Raw genomic sequence first — 16,967 nt, forward strand, 5'->3', positions numbered from 1 at the left:
CTAAACTACCTTAAAAATAAATTAGAATTAGAATGTTAATAAAATTAACTTCATCTCGTTTATCTCATCATTTTGAGAATCATATTGAATTACTGGAAGATGGCTTGGGGAAGAAACAAAGATTTAAAAAAAAAAAAAAAAAAGAAGATCCGGGTCGGGTCGGGTCGGATGGGTATCAGTTTCATCATATAAACAAGAAAGGCCCGAATTGGTTCTTTGCCTAGCGACGGGTAAACGAATCGAACCCAATATTCCCAAACTCCAAATCCAAACCACCGTATATACGCCTCCCTAGATCGCCGTAAAATCATACCGGCAACTGCTATCGCCGCTGGTGTAACAATGGCAGGAGTATCACTCAAGTGCGGAGATTGCGGAACTCTACTGAAATCGGTTGAAGAAGCACAAGAACACGCAGAACTCACCAAGCATACCGATTTCTCTGAATCGACCGAAGCCGTTCTTAACCTAGTCTGTTCCACCTGTGGCAAACCCTGCCGCTCTAAAACCGTACGTATTTATGTAATTTAGTTTTTGTATGAGCTAGTTGATTGCCATGTATCGCTGATCGATGAATCTGATATCGATTTCTTATTTCTTTCTATCAGGAGAGTGATCTGCATACCAAGAGGACTGGACATACTGAATTTTCAGACAAGACTTCGGAGACCGCAAAGCCGATTACTTTGGAGGTTCCGAAGAATCAGAGTAGTGATGATGTGGATATGGTGGATGCTAGTACTACTGGCGAACCAGAGGGTACTAAACATTTGCCTCTTTGCTTCTTGGTTGTTTTTTGTTCTACTTGTCAATTCTTTCTGAAGATTTGGAGTTGATTCCACTCAATTTTTTTTGGAAATAAGAACCATTTGATTACAAAATTGTCTTAATCTTGATCTAAGTAACTTAGATGAACTAATATATGATTCTTTGGTCTTTTTTTGTTTCAGCATTCATGATTTTTCCAGCTAATGTCTAGTTTTGTTACATGTTTTTTTCTTAGAAATGGTTGTTCCTGATGTTGACTTAAAGCTACTAGAGGAGCTTGAATCAATGGGTTTCTCAAAGGAAAGATCAACCCGGGCACTTCATTTCTCTGGTGAGTGGGCTGAAGTCTTTGATTCAAGGTTTCTTTCCAGACTATTTCTATCCATGCTTCTGTACCATTTAACTAAGGTTACTATACTCTATACTCAATGGAATTAGATTTTTGCTATATAGCAGCTGGCTAAACTGAAGTGGTTATCAGTTCTTTCTTTGTATTTTATACTTATATTTTTACGAATTCCTTCAGCTTAGTATTGTCTGATCTAGCTTTTACATATTGCTTTTATCTAACACATTTGTTTCTAGGTAACTCAAGTCTTGAGGCTGCTGCAAATTGGATTGTTGAACATGAAGAAGATGCAGACATAGATCAAATGCCTTTGGTACTCTTACCCTTTTTCTCTCATACTCACTTAACATTGCTTATTCCAAGAACTCATTTTATTAATATTTAACATGTATCTGTTTAAACTTCTTTTTCTTTTATAGTATCAATTGGGAAAATAATTTATCAAGCTCACTTTTTTACTAAGTTTTATGTTACTCTTTGCTAAGGTGTCTGCCAAGAGTAAATCAGAGCCTTCAAAGCCTTCTCTTACACCTGAAGAAAGAAAAGCAAAAGCACAAGAACTGAAGTATAATTTTTATTCTTCTTTCTTTATCCGTTTATTAAAAATTTTGAAAATGTTTTATTTTTTTTATTCTACTTATTTAGTTAACTCATATTTTGGTCTTTGTTTATATTTAAGGGAGAGAGCACGCAAAAAGAAAGAGGAGGAAGAAAAGAGAATGGAAAGAGAAAGAGAGAAGGTAATTATTTCTTTTTCTTGAAAGATAAATAATCCCAAAACTTAATTTCAGTTTTGTAAAATTGTGTTAAATAATACATGTACACTCTTGGTTCTTAAAGTGGCCTTCATTTAGTGAAAGTCTTTACATAGTTTCATCCAACATTCCAAGTAGAATGTGTAATTTGTTCTTCTCTTTTAAGTTTTAATAAAGTAGAAGGGTATTTACGTCATTTTGTATCATGTACTTAATATAAAATTATCTTTAGGAGCGGATACGAATTGGGAAGGAACTACTTGAAGCAAAACGCATGGAGGAAGAAAATGAAAGAAAACGGTAACTTCATTCTCTCTCTTTTTTTTAATTTTTTTATTCCAAAATATTTATTTTTATATTCCTATTTCCTAAAGGAAATTTTTAATTGTATTTTGCAGTATTATAGCCTTGCGTAAAGCAGAAAAAGAAGAGGAAAGAAGAGCTAGAGAAAAAATCAGACAAAAGTTGGAAGAAGATAAGGTCTTAAACTCTTAATATAACAATAATAATGATTAATAATTAATTAATTATTACTATAAATCTGGTTTTTTATGATTTTTTTTTTTCTGAAACTAATTTTGTATATATGACTTTTTCCAGGCTGAAAGGAGGAGGAAGCTTGGATTGCCTGCAGAAGACCCCACTGCACCTAAACCTTCTGCACCTGTAGTTGAGGAAAAGAAGGTATTATTTTTTTTATTATTTTTTTTTAACATTTAATAAAAATATTGTTTTTTTTTTTAATTACAGAGTTCATTGCCGATCAGGCCTGCTACAAAATCTGAGCAAATGAGAGAGTGTTTAAGATCTCTTAAGCAAAGCAATAAGGTAAACAAACAATAAAAATATATAAAATTGGGTTTTGAGGTTATATGGTAATTTTATATTTTAATTTAAACTGTTTGATGTATACTAGGATGACGAGGCAAAAGTGAAGACAGCATTCAACACCCTGTTGACTTACATCAAGAACGCTGCAACAAAGCCAGACGAAGAGAAATTCCGCAAGATCAGACTTAGCAATGCTGCCTTTCAGGTCTCACAACTTTTATAAATAAATAAATAAATAAGAATTCTTGCACTTTAAAAAAATTTGTCTTATAATAAAGAAATTGGTATTTTTTTTACATTTAACAGGATAGAGTGGGGAAATTGGAAGGTGGGATTAAGTTTCTTGAGCTGTGTGGATTTGAAAAAATTGAAGGGGGGGAATTCTTGTTTCTGGCTAGAGACAAAATCGACAGAGCAGTGCTGAATTCAGCTGGAACAGAACTGAACAGTGCCATAAATAATCCCTTTTTTGGGGTGCTTTGAATTTTCATCTTATCTCATGTTTTAAATTTACTAATTACATCATCAATCTTGGATTGATTCGTGTTAAATACTCTTGAAAAACTACTTTGTTAAAAATAGTCATGATTGCAACTGTTTTTTTTTTTTTTTTTTTTTTTTTTTTTTGGGTTAATGTGTAATGATGTCTGTCTGAGTAAAGTGTTGAATACATTAGCATGTCTCTTTTTTTAACACAATAAATTGAGTGAATGAGATAATTTTAGAAACCAATGTTCATGGTATTTAGTAGTTTAACAATGTTCATCAACTTTGATCAAAATAAGATGTGTGGAAAAAAATAATAATAATAAGAAGGGAAAATAGGTAAAGAGATGGCGTCTAAATATATTAAGCATTTAAGCCATGTTTTTTTTGGCTTAACCCTTGTATTATTTTGCCTAGATTAAGTAAAAAACGAAACAGACTATGTATAGCTGAAGTGTTAAAGAGAAAAAACTTCAAATAGCGTTTTAGTAGCTTGAGAAAAGGGAGAGACTATTTTTGTATCTTTTTATTTTTTAAACAACTTATATGCACATTGATATTTCATTCTTAAATCTATACATTTCGTTCAAAGTTTTGTATTATTTAGTCATCGACTTTAACCAAAATATCAAAACAATAATGGTCGATTTGGACGCTTTGTCCATTTGTGAAGAAGAGACTGAGACAACATATCATCTCTTTATCAAATGCATTCTCGTTAAAGAGTAGTGAGACAAAATGCTTAAATGGTAGGACATTACCCTTTTACAATCTCATGATTTTTGACCCGTTGAAGACGACCTATCACTAGTTGGGTACCAATACTATCAAGTACTGCTTTGATACAGTCGACCTAACATTTTTTTGGGCTTTATGGAGATTGGGAATGAGACCCTTTTTGGTTATTCAAAACCAAGAAATGATGTTTTTTTTTTCCTAATATTGTTACTCATTTCTTTTGGCTTTCATGTAGGCTTAAAAGATAGATTAAAATGAGTTTTTTTTGGCTTACAAACGATAGGTTGGTTTTTAAAACAATTTGATGTATGAATACTTTTTCTAGTTTCTCCTTAGTCCTTCTCGATAAGATCTTATTGTTGTTCCAAAAAAAATAATGGTAGATTTTCAAGACGACAATGAAAAGAATAATTTGATAGAAATAATGTTATCATCTCATGTAATTGATGATATGAGACTGTTTTATTCAATATATTACATATTCTATTTTTGATTAAAAGGTAAAACATGAATTATGGTTTTTTATATCGGGTACATTGATAACAATCTTGCTACCCTCAACTAGACTTGTAAACGTATTGTGTCGTGTTAAGTTGAAACATTAAACGAGTTAAAAGAGGCGAATCTTAACATTTTTTCATTTAATTTCCATATTGTGTCAGCTCTTTTATTTCCTATTGATTTTGTATTGGCTTAACAAGTTTTTGAAACATTAGATTGATTGAAAGAGTAGGAGTTGGGATGTGAAGAGAACGTGCAAGGTATAATAAAAAAGATATAATAAAAAATCAAAAATGAAAATTTTAACATAGACATCCAATTTACCTAAAAAAAAAATTGAAAAACCTACGTATAAATAAATAAATAGAAAAGTTTCAAATTTCAATTTAACCATAACTCTACACAATTAATTTTCGTATTGTATCATAATCATAGTTGAACATGTTAGAAATTTCATACTCAAACTAGTTTATTTGTTTTTAAGTAAATTTTTTTTTTTCCCAACTCTACTGTATAACGTTGATTCTGTTGTTGCAAAGTGAAGTTTAACTGAATTTGGAGTGTCACGTGGCTGTAGAAACCAAAGTACAAACCATCATGGTTTCGAGCACGAATTTGGCATGTGACCAGTTTCCACGAAGAAGACGATGACACAAAGACCACAGTCTCACATCTGTCACAAAAATCGGAAGAACAATCCACACACACACAATTCCTCCAAACCCTAGCGAAGATCTCGAAAAAGATCGAAGAACATGGTGAATAAACGAGTACCTGATTGGCTCAACAATTCCATGTGGTCTGCTCCGACCACAACCACTCCTTCACCACCTAAATCGCAATCCCAATCGTCGCCGTCTCGATCACCGTCGCACGCCGATCGCATCGATACCTACCCTTCCAAACCTCCCTCCGTTACTTCCTCGGATTCTTCTATGAACGAACCGCGTGAATCGTTGCCGTCGCCCAGTGTAATTAGACCCGAATCCCCTTCTAAACCAGCTCCAGCTCCGGCTCCGAGGACGGAAGTTAAGGATCCGTTGACCAGTAGCGATAGTAGTGGTAATGACGTTAGTTCTCATGTTGAAGACGATTCTCGCCAGGCACAGCTATCACAAGAGGTTAGAAATTGTTTACATACGCAGTTAGAATTTGGTTATTTAGGGTTGTAAACTTGTAATTTGTTCAACCTTGTTAATTCAATAAGGAACAGAAGATTAATTGAGTGTTATGGTAATCTAAATGTGCTCATATTGAAATTAAGAAGGAACAATGATAACAAACCAATATGTTCCTTGACCTGTTAATCTGATTCATATGTTTTCTTCTCTGTAATAAAGCTTTCGAGGAAGATCATAAATATGGTAGAGCTGAAAAAACTTGCTTCACTGGGTATTCCAGATGGTGCTGGTATTCGATCCACTGTTTGGAAGGTTCGGTTACTTTCTACTGTAGACATTTTCTTTATGATTTCTATCCTAGTTCTGGAATAGGAAGATTAATTTGTAATATGTGCATGTTTTCAGCTGTTGTTATCATATCTTCCCAGTGACAAGGGGCTTTGGTCATCAGAATTGGCCAAGAAAAGGTCTCAATACAAGCATTTTAAAGAAGATCTTTTGAAGAATCCAGTAAGTTTTAGTTAAAATTACACTACTTGAAGAGCTTTTTGATCACATATATGAAACACTCATGATATCATTGTGGCTAGTCAGTCAGAAGTCACTAGAAAATTGGAAGAGTCTACATCTTCTCAAAATGGTGAAAAGACAAAAGAGGGCAAGGGTTTACTCTCAAGGTCCGAGATACCTGAGGATGAGCACCCTCTGAGTCTAGGGAAAACAAGTGTATGGAACCAATTCTTTCAGGTATACTCTTCAGCAACATACTTTTGATGAAATGATTCTTTTAGTTATTAATAACATAAGTCGCCTGAACAGAATAACAAAGATAATAAGTAATCCTTTTTGCTTGAATGATATCGAGTAAAAGCTTCAATTTTTCTTGATATTATGCATTCTTTATTACTTCCCCTAATTGTGTAGGACACTGAGATCATTGAGCAAATAGATCGTGATGTGAAGCGAACTCATCCAGACATGCATTTTTTCTCTGGTGACACTGCTTCTGCAAAAGCTAATCAGGTAATTAACTGGTCAAACGTTTTGACTTTTGACACATTTTGATCTTATCAACATATGAAATGATGAAAATAGCATTTTAATTTCAGGATGCTTTGAAAAATATACTGATTGTATATGCGAAATTGAACCCTGGGATACGATATGTGCAAGGGATGAATGAAATTTTGGCTCCTTTGTTCTATGTGTTCAAGAATGATCCCAATGAGGATTTTGTGGTAAGTGTAAACTCTAAATATGTGATTTTCCATTAAGGGAAAAGTAAACAAGGGCAAATTTGTAATTGTGCTGCAGGGGAATGCTGAAGCGGATACATTCTTTTGTTTTGTTGAGTTATTAAGTGGTGTTCGTGATAATTTCTGTAAGCAACTTGATAATAGTGTTGTTGGCATCCGTTCAACAATTTCAAAAATGTCACAACTTTTAAAAGACCATGATGAAGAGCTATGGAGACATCTTGAACACACAACAAAAGTAAGAAAATTTATAAAATTTTCTAATGCTTTATTTTTAACAACAATCTTAATCTTGTTGACATTTATAATGACAGGTGAATCCGCAATTCTATGCATTTAGATGGATTACACTCCTGTTGACTCAGGAATTCAATTTTGCAGACATTCTTCATATATGGGACACACTTTTAAGTGATCCCGAAGGTCCACAGGTATTGGTAGAAACTTAATACTATATAATATGTTTGTGGGTATTTATAATAAATATAAAAGTAAATAAATAAAATATATTGCAGGAGACACTTCTTAGGGTATGCTGTGCGATGTTGATTCTTGTGAGGAGACGTTTGCTTGCGGGAGATTTCACAGCTAATCTTAAGTTGCTCCAAAGCTATCCATCCACAAATATTAGTCATTTGCTCTATGTCGCAAATAAGCTACGTTCTCATCCACTTCTTTGATTTTCTGTTACCTTTTTATTAATCTTGTATTGTTTAGACTATATACATCATTTCAAGGTTTTTTTTTTTTTTTTTATTGTTTTTGTTTTTGATTATTTTTACATAACCCATGTTTTGTAAATTGGTTGACAAGTATAGCACGCAGGGGTGTTATAGTAATTTACTAGTATTGAATTAACTTTATATTGACAAGACAACTCGGTGTGTGTACGTGTATCGTTTTGTTTTGATGTATTTTTTTTATGTATATATAAGCAAAAGATGCAAATACGAAGCTTCATTTGGTTGGGAAAAAGGGTAATAGATATTAAAAGATGCAAATATACATAAAAACCACCACGTGTTGTTTTTGCTTTTCCTATCGATGCATCAAATTGATTAAATATTCAAAATATCACTCATTAGGTGTTATAATAATTACAAGTAACTATCATTCATAAGAAAAAAAAAAGTAAAATTAGAATAGAAACCTTTCTAAAATATATGTAATGTTTGTATCATGTAATCTTGTTGATATATAGCACAATAATGCACACACATTTAAAACAACAAAAGAACACCATTATTCTCCTCCATTCATTCTTCTGTAAGCTTTTGTTACCATCCATCATTTCTCCATATTTTTCTGCTAAAAACCTGAAATCAAATATATCATCAACCATAAAAACAAACATATTTCTTTTTTCACACACCTATCTGCCCTAAATTTATTTTAATTACAATTCACGGAGTTTTTATTCATAAATTAAACTTCATAAAAGCTCATTAAAACCCATATTTCAGTTAAATTTTTTTTAAAAAAAAACGAACTGTAAATTAAAATAACGACCTTTCTTTAAAAAAGATGTGTCAATAAAACTCCTTAACTAAAAATATATGTTTTACTGCAATATTTCATTCCATTTCAAGATGTAATGAAAAAGAATAACATATTGAAAAAAAAATCAACAAAAGCACATCCACATACTATCTCCAAATTCCAAAACCCAATTTTACAACTGATTATCTAATCATTTTTCACACACAAGAATAAACAATAAAAATAAAACATACCTTAGTTTCTCTACTAGATGTCAGCATAACCCATTCCACGATAACTTCTCATCATCATTTTCCTACACCAAAAAGACTAAAATAACCATTACAACAACACATCTACGAACTCACATTCATCAACCGCTCCTCCAACACCTCCATCATATTCTCCGGCGGACACCCATCCTCCCCTCCCACCACCCCCGCCCTACAAAAACACTCCGGCCAAGAATTCGTATAAAAACTCTCCGGCGACACCCGTTGATGGGGCCCACCAAAATTCGTCCGCCCCATCACCCGCCTAACCGCCGCCTCAAACCCCACAAACTCCCCCTCCGCCTCCCTCTTAATAAAAAGCGGTGCAAGATTTTTGCGGTCAGGCCGGATATTTGAGCGGAAACCGTAGTACAAGCGGTGGCCAAGAAGGTTGTTTGCAAAGTTGCTTGGGCCGTCATAAGTTGGCATGAAAATGTCTGAAAGCAGACAGACCATGTAGTCAACGGCTGAACCGATTAAGCCTTGTGTGTTATCGGTTAATAAGTCGTTTGAATTTGATGAGTCAGTGTCAGTGTCTACAAGTGTTGTGTGGTTTTGGAGTTTTGGGAAGATGGCTCTGAATGGCTTCATGAAGCGATCACCACCGAATAGTTCGCCGGCTGCAAGATATATTCGGGTCGAATTGTCGAATCCCATTGCCCGTAACACAAGACCAACCTATAAGAAATAGCAATGTATTTTCAATTTTTGGATTTTCTAATTTATCGGTTAATATTGTAAAACACCCTATATTGGGGGAAGGGGGTTCCAATTTTGCCCTTTTAGCAGAGGTTTATAGGTAATTTTTTTCCATAAAAAAAGCTTCAACTTTTTTTTTTTTGGGAAATCTCCGATAAAGTCCTGATATTTTGGGTCAGATTATAGTTTAATCCCATTTTTTATTTTTCGAACAGAAAAGTCGTGATTATTTTATATTTTGCCCAAATTTACAAAACAGTACTTATTTTTTAATAGAAAATGATAGATTATCGTATAAAATTAGATAATCAGGACTTTTCTATTCAAAAAATAAATGTTGGGATTAAACTTTAAACTGACCCAACATATTGATACTTTATCGGAGATTTTCTTTTTTTTCTTTTGCAAAAAATCCTCACATTAGACATTTTTTTTTTCGGAAAAAATAGAAAAATATAAGGTCTTTTTAAGAAAAAAAATAAAGTTGAGGTTTAATCCGTAAAAAACCCAAAATATAGGGTCTTTTAATAGAAAAATATTTTGTCAACTATTTGTGTAATGGAGCATCCTACTTTTATTTATTTCTATTGAAGTATTGTGCTATTTAACTTTTTTTTGTTAAAATCTATCAAATAAGGCAATTTTTCGAGTGCTGTAATTGGATAACTTTTTTTTGAAATACAGTGTACTAATAAGAAACACTATGGAAGTAAACTGGATAGATATTTTGAAGTATAATGAAAATAAGAAAAAGAGATTGAATATAATATATTGTAATACAAGGAATGAAAGGAAGATAGTATAACACAATATTAAAATAGAAAATACTCTTTTTTTTTTCCATTCAGTGTTGTCTGGAAAAATGATATCAAAAAATATTAGGCAAAACGAAGGCACATTTGGGAAAATGGAAGGAAAAAATTAAATGAGGGCAAATTTGTAAAAAGCTTGAACTTAATGGGGGGAAACCCTCATTTCTCTAACTTTATCTATCAAGTGTTCTTTCAGCATTAAGTCAGACAAAAACACTCATATATAGTTTACCAGATTAAGTTTTAAGTTATGTTTCTGTCTCCATTAAGTCAAAAAGAAACAACACCTAAGATGGTTTAGAAGTTAACTTTTATCTAGAAAAATTCAAAACTATTGAATATATTGTGAGAATATAAAGTAAAGGGTGTACCTCTTCAGGAGTTAGAGGACATTTTCCAATAGCTCTTCTTTCACTATAAACAAGTTTCTTTTCAGCAAAATTTTCCTTACGATATTTCATCAACACTTTTTGTTCATGTGGAGAAAATATATCAAAACATCTGCAAAAAACAAAACACAAAAAAGTTTAGCACACAACAAATATCCATTTAACAAAATAACCACCTTTTAAGTGGTTATTTTGTTCAAAAAGTGGTCAATTTGTTAAATGGGACCCACCCCATTTAGTCATTTTTGTGATTATCTCTAAAAAATGATATGACTAAATGGAAACTTACCCTGCAAATGCAAGCATATCCTTTTCAAACCGAAGATGAATAGACATGAAGTGACCTTGAGAACGAAGTTTAGCAACTATTGATTGACTTAATTGCATGATATGTGGCTTAAATCTAAGGGCATGATAGTTGACTCTGCATCTCAACCGTTGATATTCAGGATTATTGATCTCTTCTGCTAATCGATGAGAAAAGGGTGTGAGATAAATAGCACCATGTTCCTTCATTTTCTCTAAAGCAGTTGTTGTATACCAAGTGATAGAAGCATCTCTAGGGGGTCGAAGCTATGAAAATAGAAAGAAAACGAGGGTCAGGAGGGGCAAAATAGTCATTTTGGAGAAAAAGGGTAAAAGGCGTTGCTATAAGAATACTGAATATGGAAACACACCTGAAAAGCTTTAATCTTCTTTGTCTTTCCATTCTTTCGAATTTCAGGAATACTTTCAACAATTCGCACATCATAACGCAATGCTTTGATAAAAATATCAACATCATAGAGACCTTGGAATCCACTGTGCCAAAACATATGTAAAGATTCCCCTATTTTGACACTATTTAAGGGTATTTTAGACATTTGACTAATAGTCAGACAGTTTCATACCTGTCATCATGCCAGTAAGAATTCGTATCCAGCTCAGGCAACACAAGGGTGGCATTCATAATTCTTGCAGCAAGTACTGCATTACAAATCTACATAAAGTGATGTGATTTTCACCTAATTAACTCGATAAGAATGTGTCCAAAACAATTTCATATATTTTTATTTTAAATAAAGCGTAGTATTATTAGTAAAGAAAGAATAGTGAACATACTGCAGTTCTTTGCTGATTTAAACCACCATTGCAACGAACACGAAGAAACCCATTGGTTTCATTTGGAGGAGCTAAAAAAATTCAAGATTAGAAATCAAAAGATCATTCGAGGTATCAAGCTAAATTATAATTTATAACAACTTTAGGCAAGTAGTTTAAGGACCTCAAGAGCACATACGAGGCCAATTAGATCTAGGAGTGGATGATGGTTTCCAACCACCAGAATCAGCAGGATTCCATAGTTTCTGCACATTAATCTGCTTTAAAAAAGTTTAACTCAAGTTAAACTACAAAGTTCTTGGCATAAGAAATGGTTGATGAAGTAAACTACAAGAAACTTTTACACCCATATGTGCTTGATAATTAGTTTTAGGTAGTCAAATGGGAAAGATGATGCAAACGAAAATTGATAATCGCGACTTTGAACATATCCAAAAACCCATACATAAATCCCCTGAATTCCCCAGCTAATAATTTGAAAGGAGCTTAGAATTCATGATCACAGTTGAACATTGACAAGCATACGAAGGTTAAAAATAAAAAGGAAGTTGTTAAGAAGTGACCTCAGATGGGGATTCTGGCGATAAGTAATTGGTCTTGCTGGTGGAGATGACGATGAAGTAGATGATTAAAATAACAATCAGAAAAGCCACAATCGTGAATCTGCCGAATAATCCCTTAACTTGTTTCAGCTGGTGTCGATTATAATACGGTCTCTTCAACATCATTCCTTCTCCAGGCCTGAGTGAGATCCACAAACCCACCATCAAAAATCTTAAAATCACGACTAATTGTTACAGAAATCACACGAAATACTGTTTCATTTAGTTACCTCCTCATTTCAGGAGATACCCAGATCGAACTGGAGGAGTCTGAGTGAGTAGAGAAGGATTTGGTGGAGGATCTGATAGCTGGTGGCGATAACAACGATGATGTTGATGATCAATGAACGTATACTGGAGTGTAATTTAAGAAAACCAAGGAGAGAATCAAATGGATTCCAGTTTTAATGACGATGAGCACATGTCGGTGATCATGAAGAGGGGTTCTCAGGGTTCTAGCATGGTGTGAGTCACCATCTGTTAACCTAGAATTTCAATGATAAATCCGCAATGTGGCAAGTTTGGTGAAAGCTTTTTCATTTAGTCCCATGATAATTAGAGAAAATTCGGAAAAATTATTTATAATGCTGTTTAGATGGACACTTTATCTTTTGATATTTCATTATTTGATAATTGATACAATAAGATCGTTATAGTAAAGATCATATCATTCAAAATGAAGTAGCTTTTCAAATCTGTTTGTATTATCTTATTTGTGCGAGATTTCATTATAAGTTGCGGAATAATTTCAACTTCTTAACTATTCTTGTAGAAGTAAAATTAAGAGGAAAAAAACATTTTACGTAGAATAAGAAACAAGACCATCATTATCATATACAAGGCACAAGATCACAAAGCCAAAGGTAAACTATGGCTCATCATGCTCTTTTTAATTTGTGATGGATAGATGAAATAGTGATATTTTATGAGGTTTCTTGTGATCCATAAGGGTTGATTTTCTAGTTGAATTGGCAAATATTATAGACGTGATTTCAAGATTGATGCATAAATTTACATAACTCTTTTAGCATAGATGAAGAATTTTCTAGGGTTTAAAAGATTAAAAACTTAAATGTAGAATAAAACTAAAAAGATAAGACGAGATCACACATTAAAATCCTAAGATCCTAGTATGGATATTGTTTCATGATAGATAAAAATAAGATCCAAACCATTTTGTTTTTTAGGAGGTTAAAAGGCAAGACTTAACAACTATAATTTTGAAGGGTGAATTTTAATAAAAATATCACAAAAGTATATTATTGTGCTTTAGTTTCAGAATAATTTACAACACAACCTTTAAGTCAAAAAAAAAATTAAATTATGAAATATAGTGTGTTATGAAAATGTACTGCATATATTGTGAAATACATGACTTTGCAACATTTGCCGTCTAGAACTTTGAATACAAGAGGAGAGAAAAAGAACAGATAAAAACGTTATCTCAAATAGACATGACAAGTTGTAACCGAATGAAACATGATCTAGTGGCTATATGATGACAATCTTGGAACTTTAACTCTAAATTAGTATGATTTGATACTTAGTAACCAAATTTACGACGAAATCGACATTTTCATGATTAATTATACCAATAATCCATATATATATATATATATATATATATATTAGGTTGATATATATTGGAACTATATGTTAATTTCAACAAGCCGACCTTAGCTCAGTTGGTAGAGCGGAGGACTGTAGTGGTAACATAGCCATCCTTAGGTCGCTGGTTCGAATCCGGCAGGTCGGAACTTTTTTCTTTCCAAATTTTCTCTTTTTATGAAATTTTTTCCTTTTGAATTTCTTAAGTTTTGTCATCTTTGATGTCCTTTCTGATTCTTTGAATTTTAGTTGTTCTTGAACGTGAAATTAAAAGGAGAGAATCCACTGCTGACCCAACTCGATCCATTATCTTCAACACCTTTCTTATTCGTTCTATCTATGGTAAGTGATCTATAATCGATTTGGCAATCTCTCTCACTCTTAACACGTACACACATTTTCAAAACCCTAGATTGATCGACGTACACTCATTTTCAAAACCCTAGATTGATCGAATCTGTATCGTTAAGCTATTCAATTCTCCTCATTTCATCTGAATAAGTCGAATCTCCAGAAATAAAGTAAGAAACTCTTAGGAAACTGTAAGTATACGTACTAATATCCCTTTTCGTGATTAAATGCACATTTTTTTTTTGCCTTTAGTAATTTAGTGTTATATTCAAAATTTTACCTAATGACGAACTCAATCATCTTTCATAAGCATTTACGTTGTTCAGGATAAACAATTTGAACAAAAAACTTACTCTGTGTCCTGAATTACTTCACCAGAAATGAGTAAATGATTGCTAATCATAAGGATCATTAAATGCAGGTGAAACATAACGACATGACTAACATGATCTATGTTTGTTTCATATCCTGCAATTCTTCCTCTTCCTTTTCATATATCCTCTCTAATGGAGTTTGAATACTTGTTTTTGCTACCATTTAGGAGATTTGTTGCCAAATTTATGTATCTTATGTGTGTTTGTTGTAATTAACTCATGATATTTTACAGGCAAGCTCATTGAGATTGTATTTGACTTGCATACGAAACACTCTAGAGGCTGCCATGTGTTTGCAGGTATACAATGTTAAACTACATAGTTTTTTACATTATTTGTTGAATTATGGATTTCAAGTCAAAATCTTGGAAGCAATAAATGCTTCTAGTTGAACATTTAGGTCTTGTTTCTTTTTTACTTAAGACTTAAGAGCTTAATCTGGTAAGCTATATATGGGTGTATCTTTTATATTTAATGCACAATGAATTACTCATTTACTTTTTTATTTAAACATTATTTATCCAGACAACACTGTATCCACACAATACTTAATGGGAGGAAAAAGGATAAAAGAAACAGGATTCTGTAACTATTAATGCATACTGTTTCTCTAATGTTGTTATATTTTCTTGTTTCAGAATTTCCCTTGTCAAGAAGTTGAAAGACATAATAAACCCGAAGTTGAAATGAAGTATGTAACTTCAAATTAGCTTCTTCTTCTTCTTCTTTTAAAGTTTATTTTTATATCATTTATGGATGAGGTAAAGAAAACCATTTGTGTCAAATAGAGTTATAATATACTTATTTTTTTCAACCATTTACAGGACAAGCCTGGAGCTTCTGCTCAATCCTGTAAGAACAGATTCTTGTTTTTTTGTTTTTTTTTTTCAGTTGATTATTTATATCATTATTTTGATGTGGATACCTACATTGCAGGTTGTGATTTGTCGAAATGAGGCTGAAAAATGTTTGATTGAAACATCTATTAATTCACTTCGCATAAGCCTCAAGGTAATCACACTGAATGTTTAATTTACATCATTATAATTTATTTCGGGAAAAAGATTACTGGAATGGAATTCCATTCCATGCTTTCTAGTTTTCTGTTTAGTATGTAAATATAGCTTTGGAATCAGGATGTTAATAATGTTAAATGACAAAATTACCCTTCATTGATTTTTAATTTGTGCATAGGTGAAGCAGGCAGATGAGCTGGAAAACATCCTAACCAAAAAATTCCTTAGATTTTTGTCAATGAGGGCAGAAGCTTTTCAAGTATTAAGGAGAAAACCAGTACAGGTGTACACACACTTACACACACTCACATATCTTTAAATAAAATCTAATTATGACCCTATATATATATATATATATATATATATATATATATATATATATATATATCTTTATTTTTATTTTTCAGGGTTATGATATTAGTTTTCTTATCACTAATTACCACTGTGAAGAGATGCAGAAGCATAAGCTTATTGACTTCATTGTGCAATTCATGGAAGTAAGATTTTAATCAACTCTATTTATCTTTGTTCAAATCATTTTGAAATTTCTAAACATGTCTGGTTTATAATTATTATGTGGTGTTGATTTGCAGGATATTGACAAAGAGATAAGTGAACTAAAACTGTCAATGAACACAAGGGGGAGGTTAGTGGCAACTGAATTTTTGAAGCAATTCATCTGAGGACTGAAGTAGTTCCATTTGTTTGTGTATTTTGATGAAACCATGACACTATTATTCAGATGTTTTCTTTTTCTATATCATATATGTTTGTTGTAGTGTGGATTTATTTTGTTTCAAGTTGGGTACAGTTGGAAAGGTCCCTTATCGAGGGTCATTTTGGGAAATTTACAAAAAAATTTTTGGTAAATTTTAATCTAGTGTTTGTTTGTCCTACATAAAAAGTGATGGTATTGGTTTATTCCAGGATATTATTAGTAATTAGATGATTTTGTTGGATTTAATGGACTTAACAGAAACATGACTTAATCTAGTAAGCTATATACATATTCATGTTTTTTTTTTAATGAAAAAGAGGCATTCCCCGTTGAGTTGTGATGCAATTCTAATTCAAATGTGACACAATATTTCTTGGGTGGGGTGAATTAGTGACATCATGGTGTTATTTTAGACGTTTATGAATTTTCCAGTTTTATTGGATGGAGTTTAGCTGATTAGATGTATAAAAAAATCCATTTTCAATAGTTAATGGGAGGTCAATAAATATGAACTAACTGTTTACATTTCTCTGTTGGGAGATAATGCATTTTTTGGTCGAATAATTCAACCGTTCAATATGAACTTATTTAATTGTTCTTTTGAGTTTATCTTTAATACAAATAACCCCTCTTTAATCAAGAATATGGTATTTTATTTTACTCTCTAATTATAGTAAAACTTTAAATATTTGTTATTTATTACCTAGTTAATTTTTTTTTAATAAATATTAAATATTAAGT

General features: G+C 32.3%; 4 protein-coding genes and 1 non-coding gene across 7 annotated transcripts; 4 read left to right on the top strand and 1 right to left on the bottom strand.

The window, feature by feature from the left end:
- The first annotated feature begins 205 nt into the window (after nucleotides 1-205).
- LOC145038466 (ubiquitin-associated (UBA)/TS-N domain-containing protein) lies at nucleotides 206-3,297 on the top strand. The gene is made up of 12 exons (XM_078986821.1): nucleotides 206-510; nucleotides 609-759; nucleotides 1,004-1,099; nucleotides 1,354-1,430; nucleotides 1,603-1,682; nucleotides 1,797-1,857; nucleotides 2,105-2,172; nucleotides 2,271-2,352; nucleotides 2,473-2,556; nucleotides 2,623-2,700; nucleotides 2,789-2,908; nucleotides 3,010-3,297. The coding sequence occupies exons 1-12, from the start codon at nucleotides 343-345 to the stop codon at nucleotides 3,184-3,186; spliced, it is 1,242 nt and encodes a 413-aa protein (XP_078842947.1). The 5' UTR covers nucleotides 206-342; the 3' UTR covers nucleotides 3,187-3,297.
- Nucleotides 3,298-4,980: 1,683 nt separating this feature from the next.
- On the top strand, nucleotides 4,981-7,682 carry LOC145038483 (uncharacterized). Its single transcript, XM_078986834.1, has 9 exons — nucleotides 4,981-5,549; nucleotides 5,769-5,861; nucleotides 5,955-6,059; nucleotides 6,144-6,296; nucleotides 6,474-6,572; nucleotides 6,659-6,787; nucleotides 6,864-7,043; nucleotides 7,120-7,236; nucleotides 7,321-7,682. The coding sequence occupies exons 1-9, from the start codon at nucleotides 5,184-5,186 to the stop codon at nucleotides 7,483-7,485; spliced, it is 1,407 nt and encodes a 468-aa protein (XP_078842960.1). The 5' UTR covers nucleotides 4,981-5,183; the 3' UTR covers nucleotides 7,486-7,682.
- Nucleotides 7,683-7,922: 240 nt separating this feature from the next.
- On the bottom strand, nucleotides 7,923-12,699 carry LOC145038474 (O-fucosyltransferase 1-like). Its single transcript, XM_078986828.1, has 10 exons — nucleotides 12,390-12,699; nucleotides 12,121-12,298; nucleotides 11,736-11,814; nucleotides 11,558-11,628; nucleotides 11,347-11,435; nucleotides 11,134-11,257; nucleotides 10,746-11,029; nucleotides 10,439-10,568; nucleotides 8,539-9,234; nucleotides 7,923-8,121 (listed from the first exon to the last, which is right to left on the bottom strand). Exons 1-9 carry the CDS (start codon nucleotides 12,395-12,397, stop codon nucleotides 8,641-8,643), a joined length of 1,557 nt encoding a protein of 518 aa, XP_078842954.1. The 5' UTR covers nucleotides 12,398-12,699; the 3' UTR covers nucleotides 7,923-8,121; nucleotides 8,539-8,640.
- Nucleotides 12,700-13,820: 1,121 nt separating this feature from the next.
- ARPC4 (binding protein) lies at nucleotides 13,821-16,378 on the top strand. 3 transcript variants are annotated; one of them, XM_078986837.1, is made up of 9 exons: nucleotides 13,821-13,909; nucleotides 14,017-14,109; nucleotides 14,726-14,791; nucleotides 15,131-15,183; nucleotides 15,317-15,344; nucleotides 15,429-15,503; nucleotides 15,687-15,791; nucleotides 15,916-16,005; nucleotides 16,102-16,378. In XM_078986837.1, the coding sequence occupies exons 2-9, from the start codon at nucleotides 14,107-14,109 to the stop codon at nucleotides 16,189-16,191; spliced, it is 510 nt and encodes a 169-aa protein (XP_078842963.1). In that variant the 5' UTR covers nucleotides 13,821-13,909; nucleotides 14,017-14,106; the 3' UTR covers nucleotides 16,192-16,378. The 3 variants fall into 3 exon arrangements, with proteins under 3 accessions (XP_078842963.1, XP_078842966.1, XP_078842972.1); XM_078986840.1 differs by lacking the exons at nucleotides 13,821-13,909; nucleotides 14,017-14,109 and adding an exon at nucleotides 14,121-14,309; XM_078986846.1 differs by lacking the exons at nucleotides 13,821-13,909; nucleotides 14,017-14,109 and adding an exon at nucleotides 14,121-14,288.
- TRNAY-GUA (transfer RNA tyrosine (anticodon GUA)) lies at nucleotides 13,830-13,915 on the top strand. Its single transcript is given in 2 exon segments — nucleotides 13,830-13,866; nucleotides 13,880-13,915. It is a non-coding gene; the product is annotated as a tRNA-Tyr (tRNA).
- Nucleotides 16,379-16,967: the final 589 nt, after the last annotated feature.

The sequence above is a fragment of the Lactuca saligna genome, chromosome 1, assembly GCF_052625555.1.
Source record: "Lactuca saligna cultivar CGN05327 chromosome 1, ASM5262555v1, whole genome shotgun sequence".
Classification (NCBI taxonomy): Eukaryota; Viridiplantae; Streptophyta; class Magnoliopsida; order Asterales; family Asteraceae; genus Lactuca; species Lactuca saligna.

Excerpts from the sequence above, each read along its gene's own strand:
- LOC145038466 (XM_078986821.1), top strand. The coding sequence starts at position 343 with ATGGCAGGAGTATCACTCAAGTGCGGAGATTGCGGAACTCTACTGAAA. Across the intron at positions 1,683-1,796 it reads GCAAAAGCACAAGAACTGAA|GGAGAGAGCACGCAAAAAGA; the intron begins GTATAATTTTTA and ends TTTATATTTAAG. Across the intron at positions 2,701-2,788 it reads CTCTTAAGCAAAGCAATAAG|GATGACGAGGCAAAAGTGAA; the intron begins GTAAACAAACAA and ends GATGTATACTAG.
- LOC145038483 (XM_078986834.1), top strand. The coding sequence starts at position 5,184 with ATGGTGAATAAACGAGTACCTGATTGGCTCAACAATTCCATGTGGTCT. Across the intron at positions 5,862-5,954 it reads TTCGATCCACTGTTTGGAAG|CTGTTGTTATCATATCTTCC; the intron begins GTTCGGTTACTT and ends GCATGTTTTCAG. Across the intron at positions 7,044-7,119 it reads ATCTTGAACACACAACAAAA|GTGAATCCGCAATTCTATGC; the intron begins GTAAGAAAATTT and ends TTATAATGACAG.
- LOC145038474 (XM_078986828.1), bottom strand. Across the intron at positions 11,629-11,735 it reads TCCTAGATCTAATTGGCCTC|CTCCTCCAAATGAAACCAAT; the intron begins GTATGTGCTCTT and ends GAATTTTTTTAG. Across the intron at positions 11,030-11,133 it reads AGAAGATTAAAGCTTTTCAG|CTTCGACCCCCTAGAGATGC; the intron begins GTGTGTTTCCAT and ends CTATTTTCATAG.
- ARPC4 (XM_078986837.1), top strand. Across the intron at positions 15,184-15,316 it reads AAACCCGAAGTTGAAATGAA|GACAAGCCTGGAGCTTCTGC; the intron begins GTATGTAACTTC and ends AACCATTTACAG. Across the intron at positions 15,345-15,428 it reads TGGAGCTTCTGCTCAATCCT|GTTGTGATTTGTCGAAATGA; the intron begins GTAAGAACAGAT and ends CCTACATTGCAG.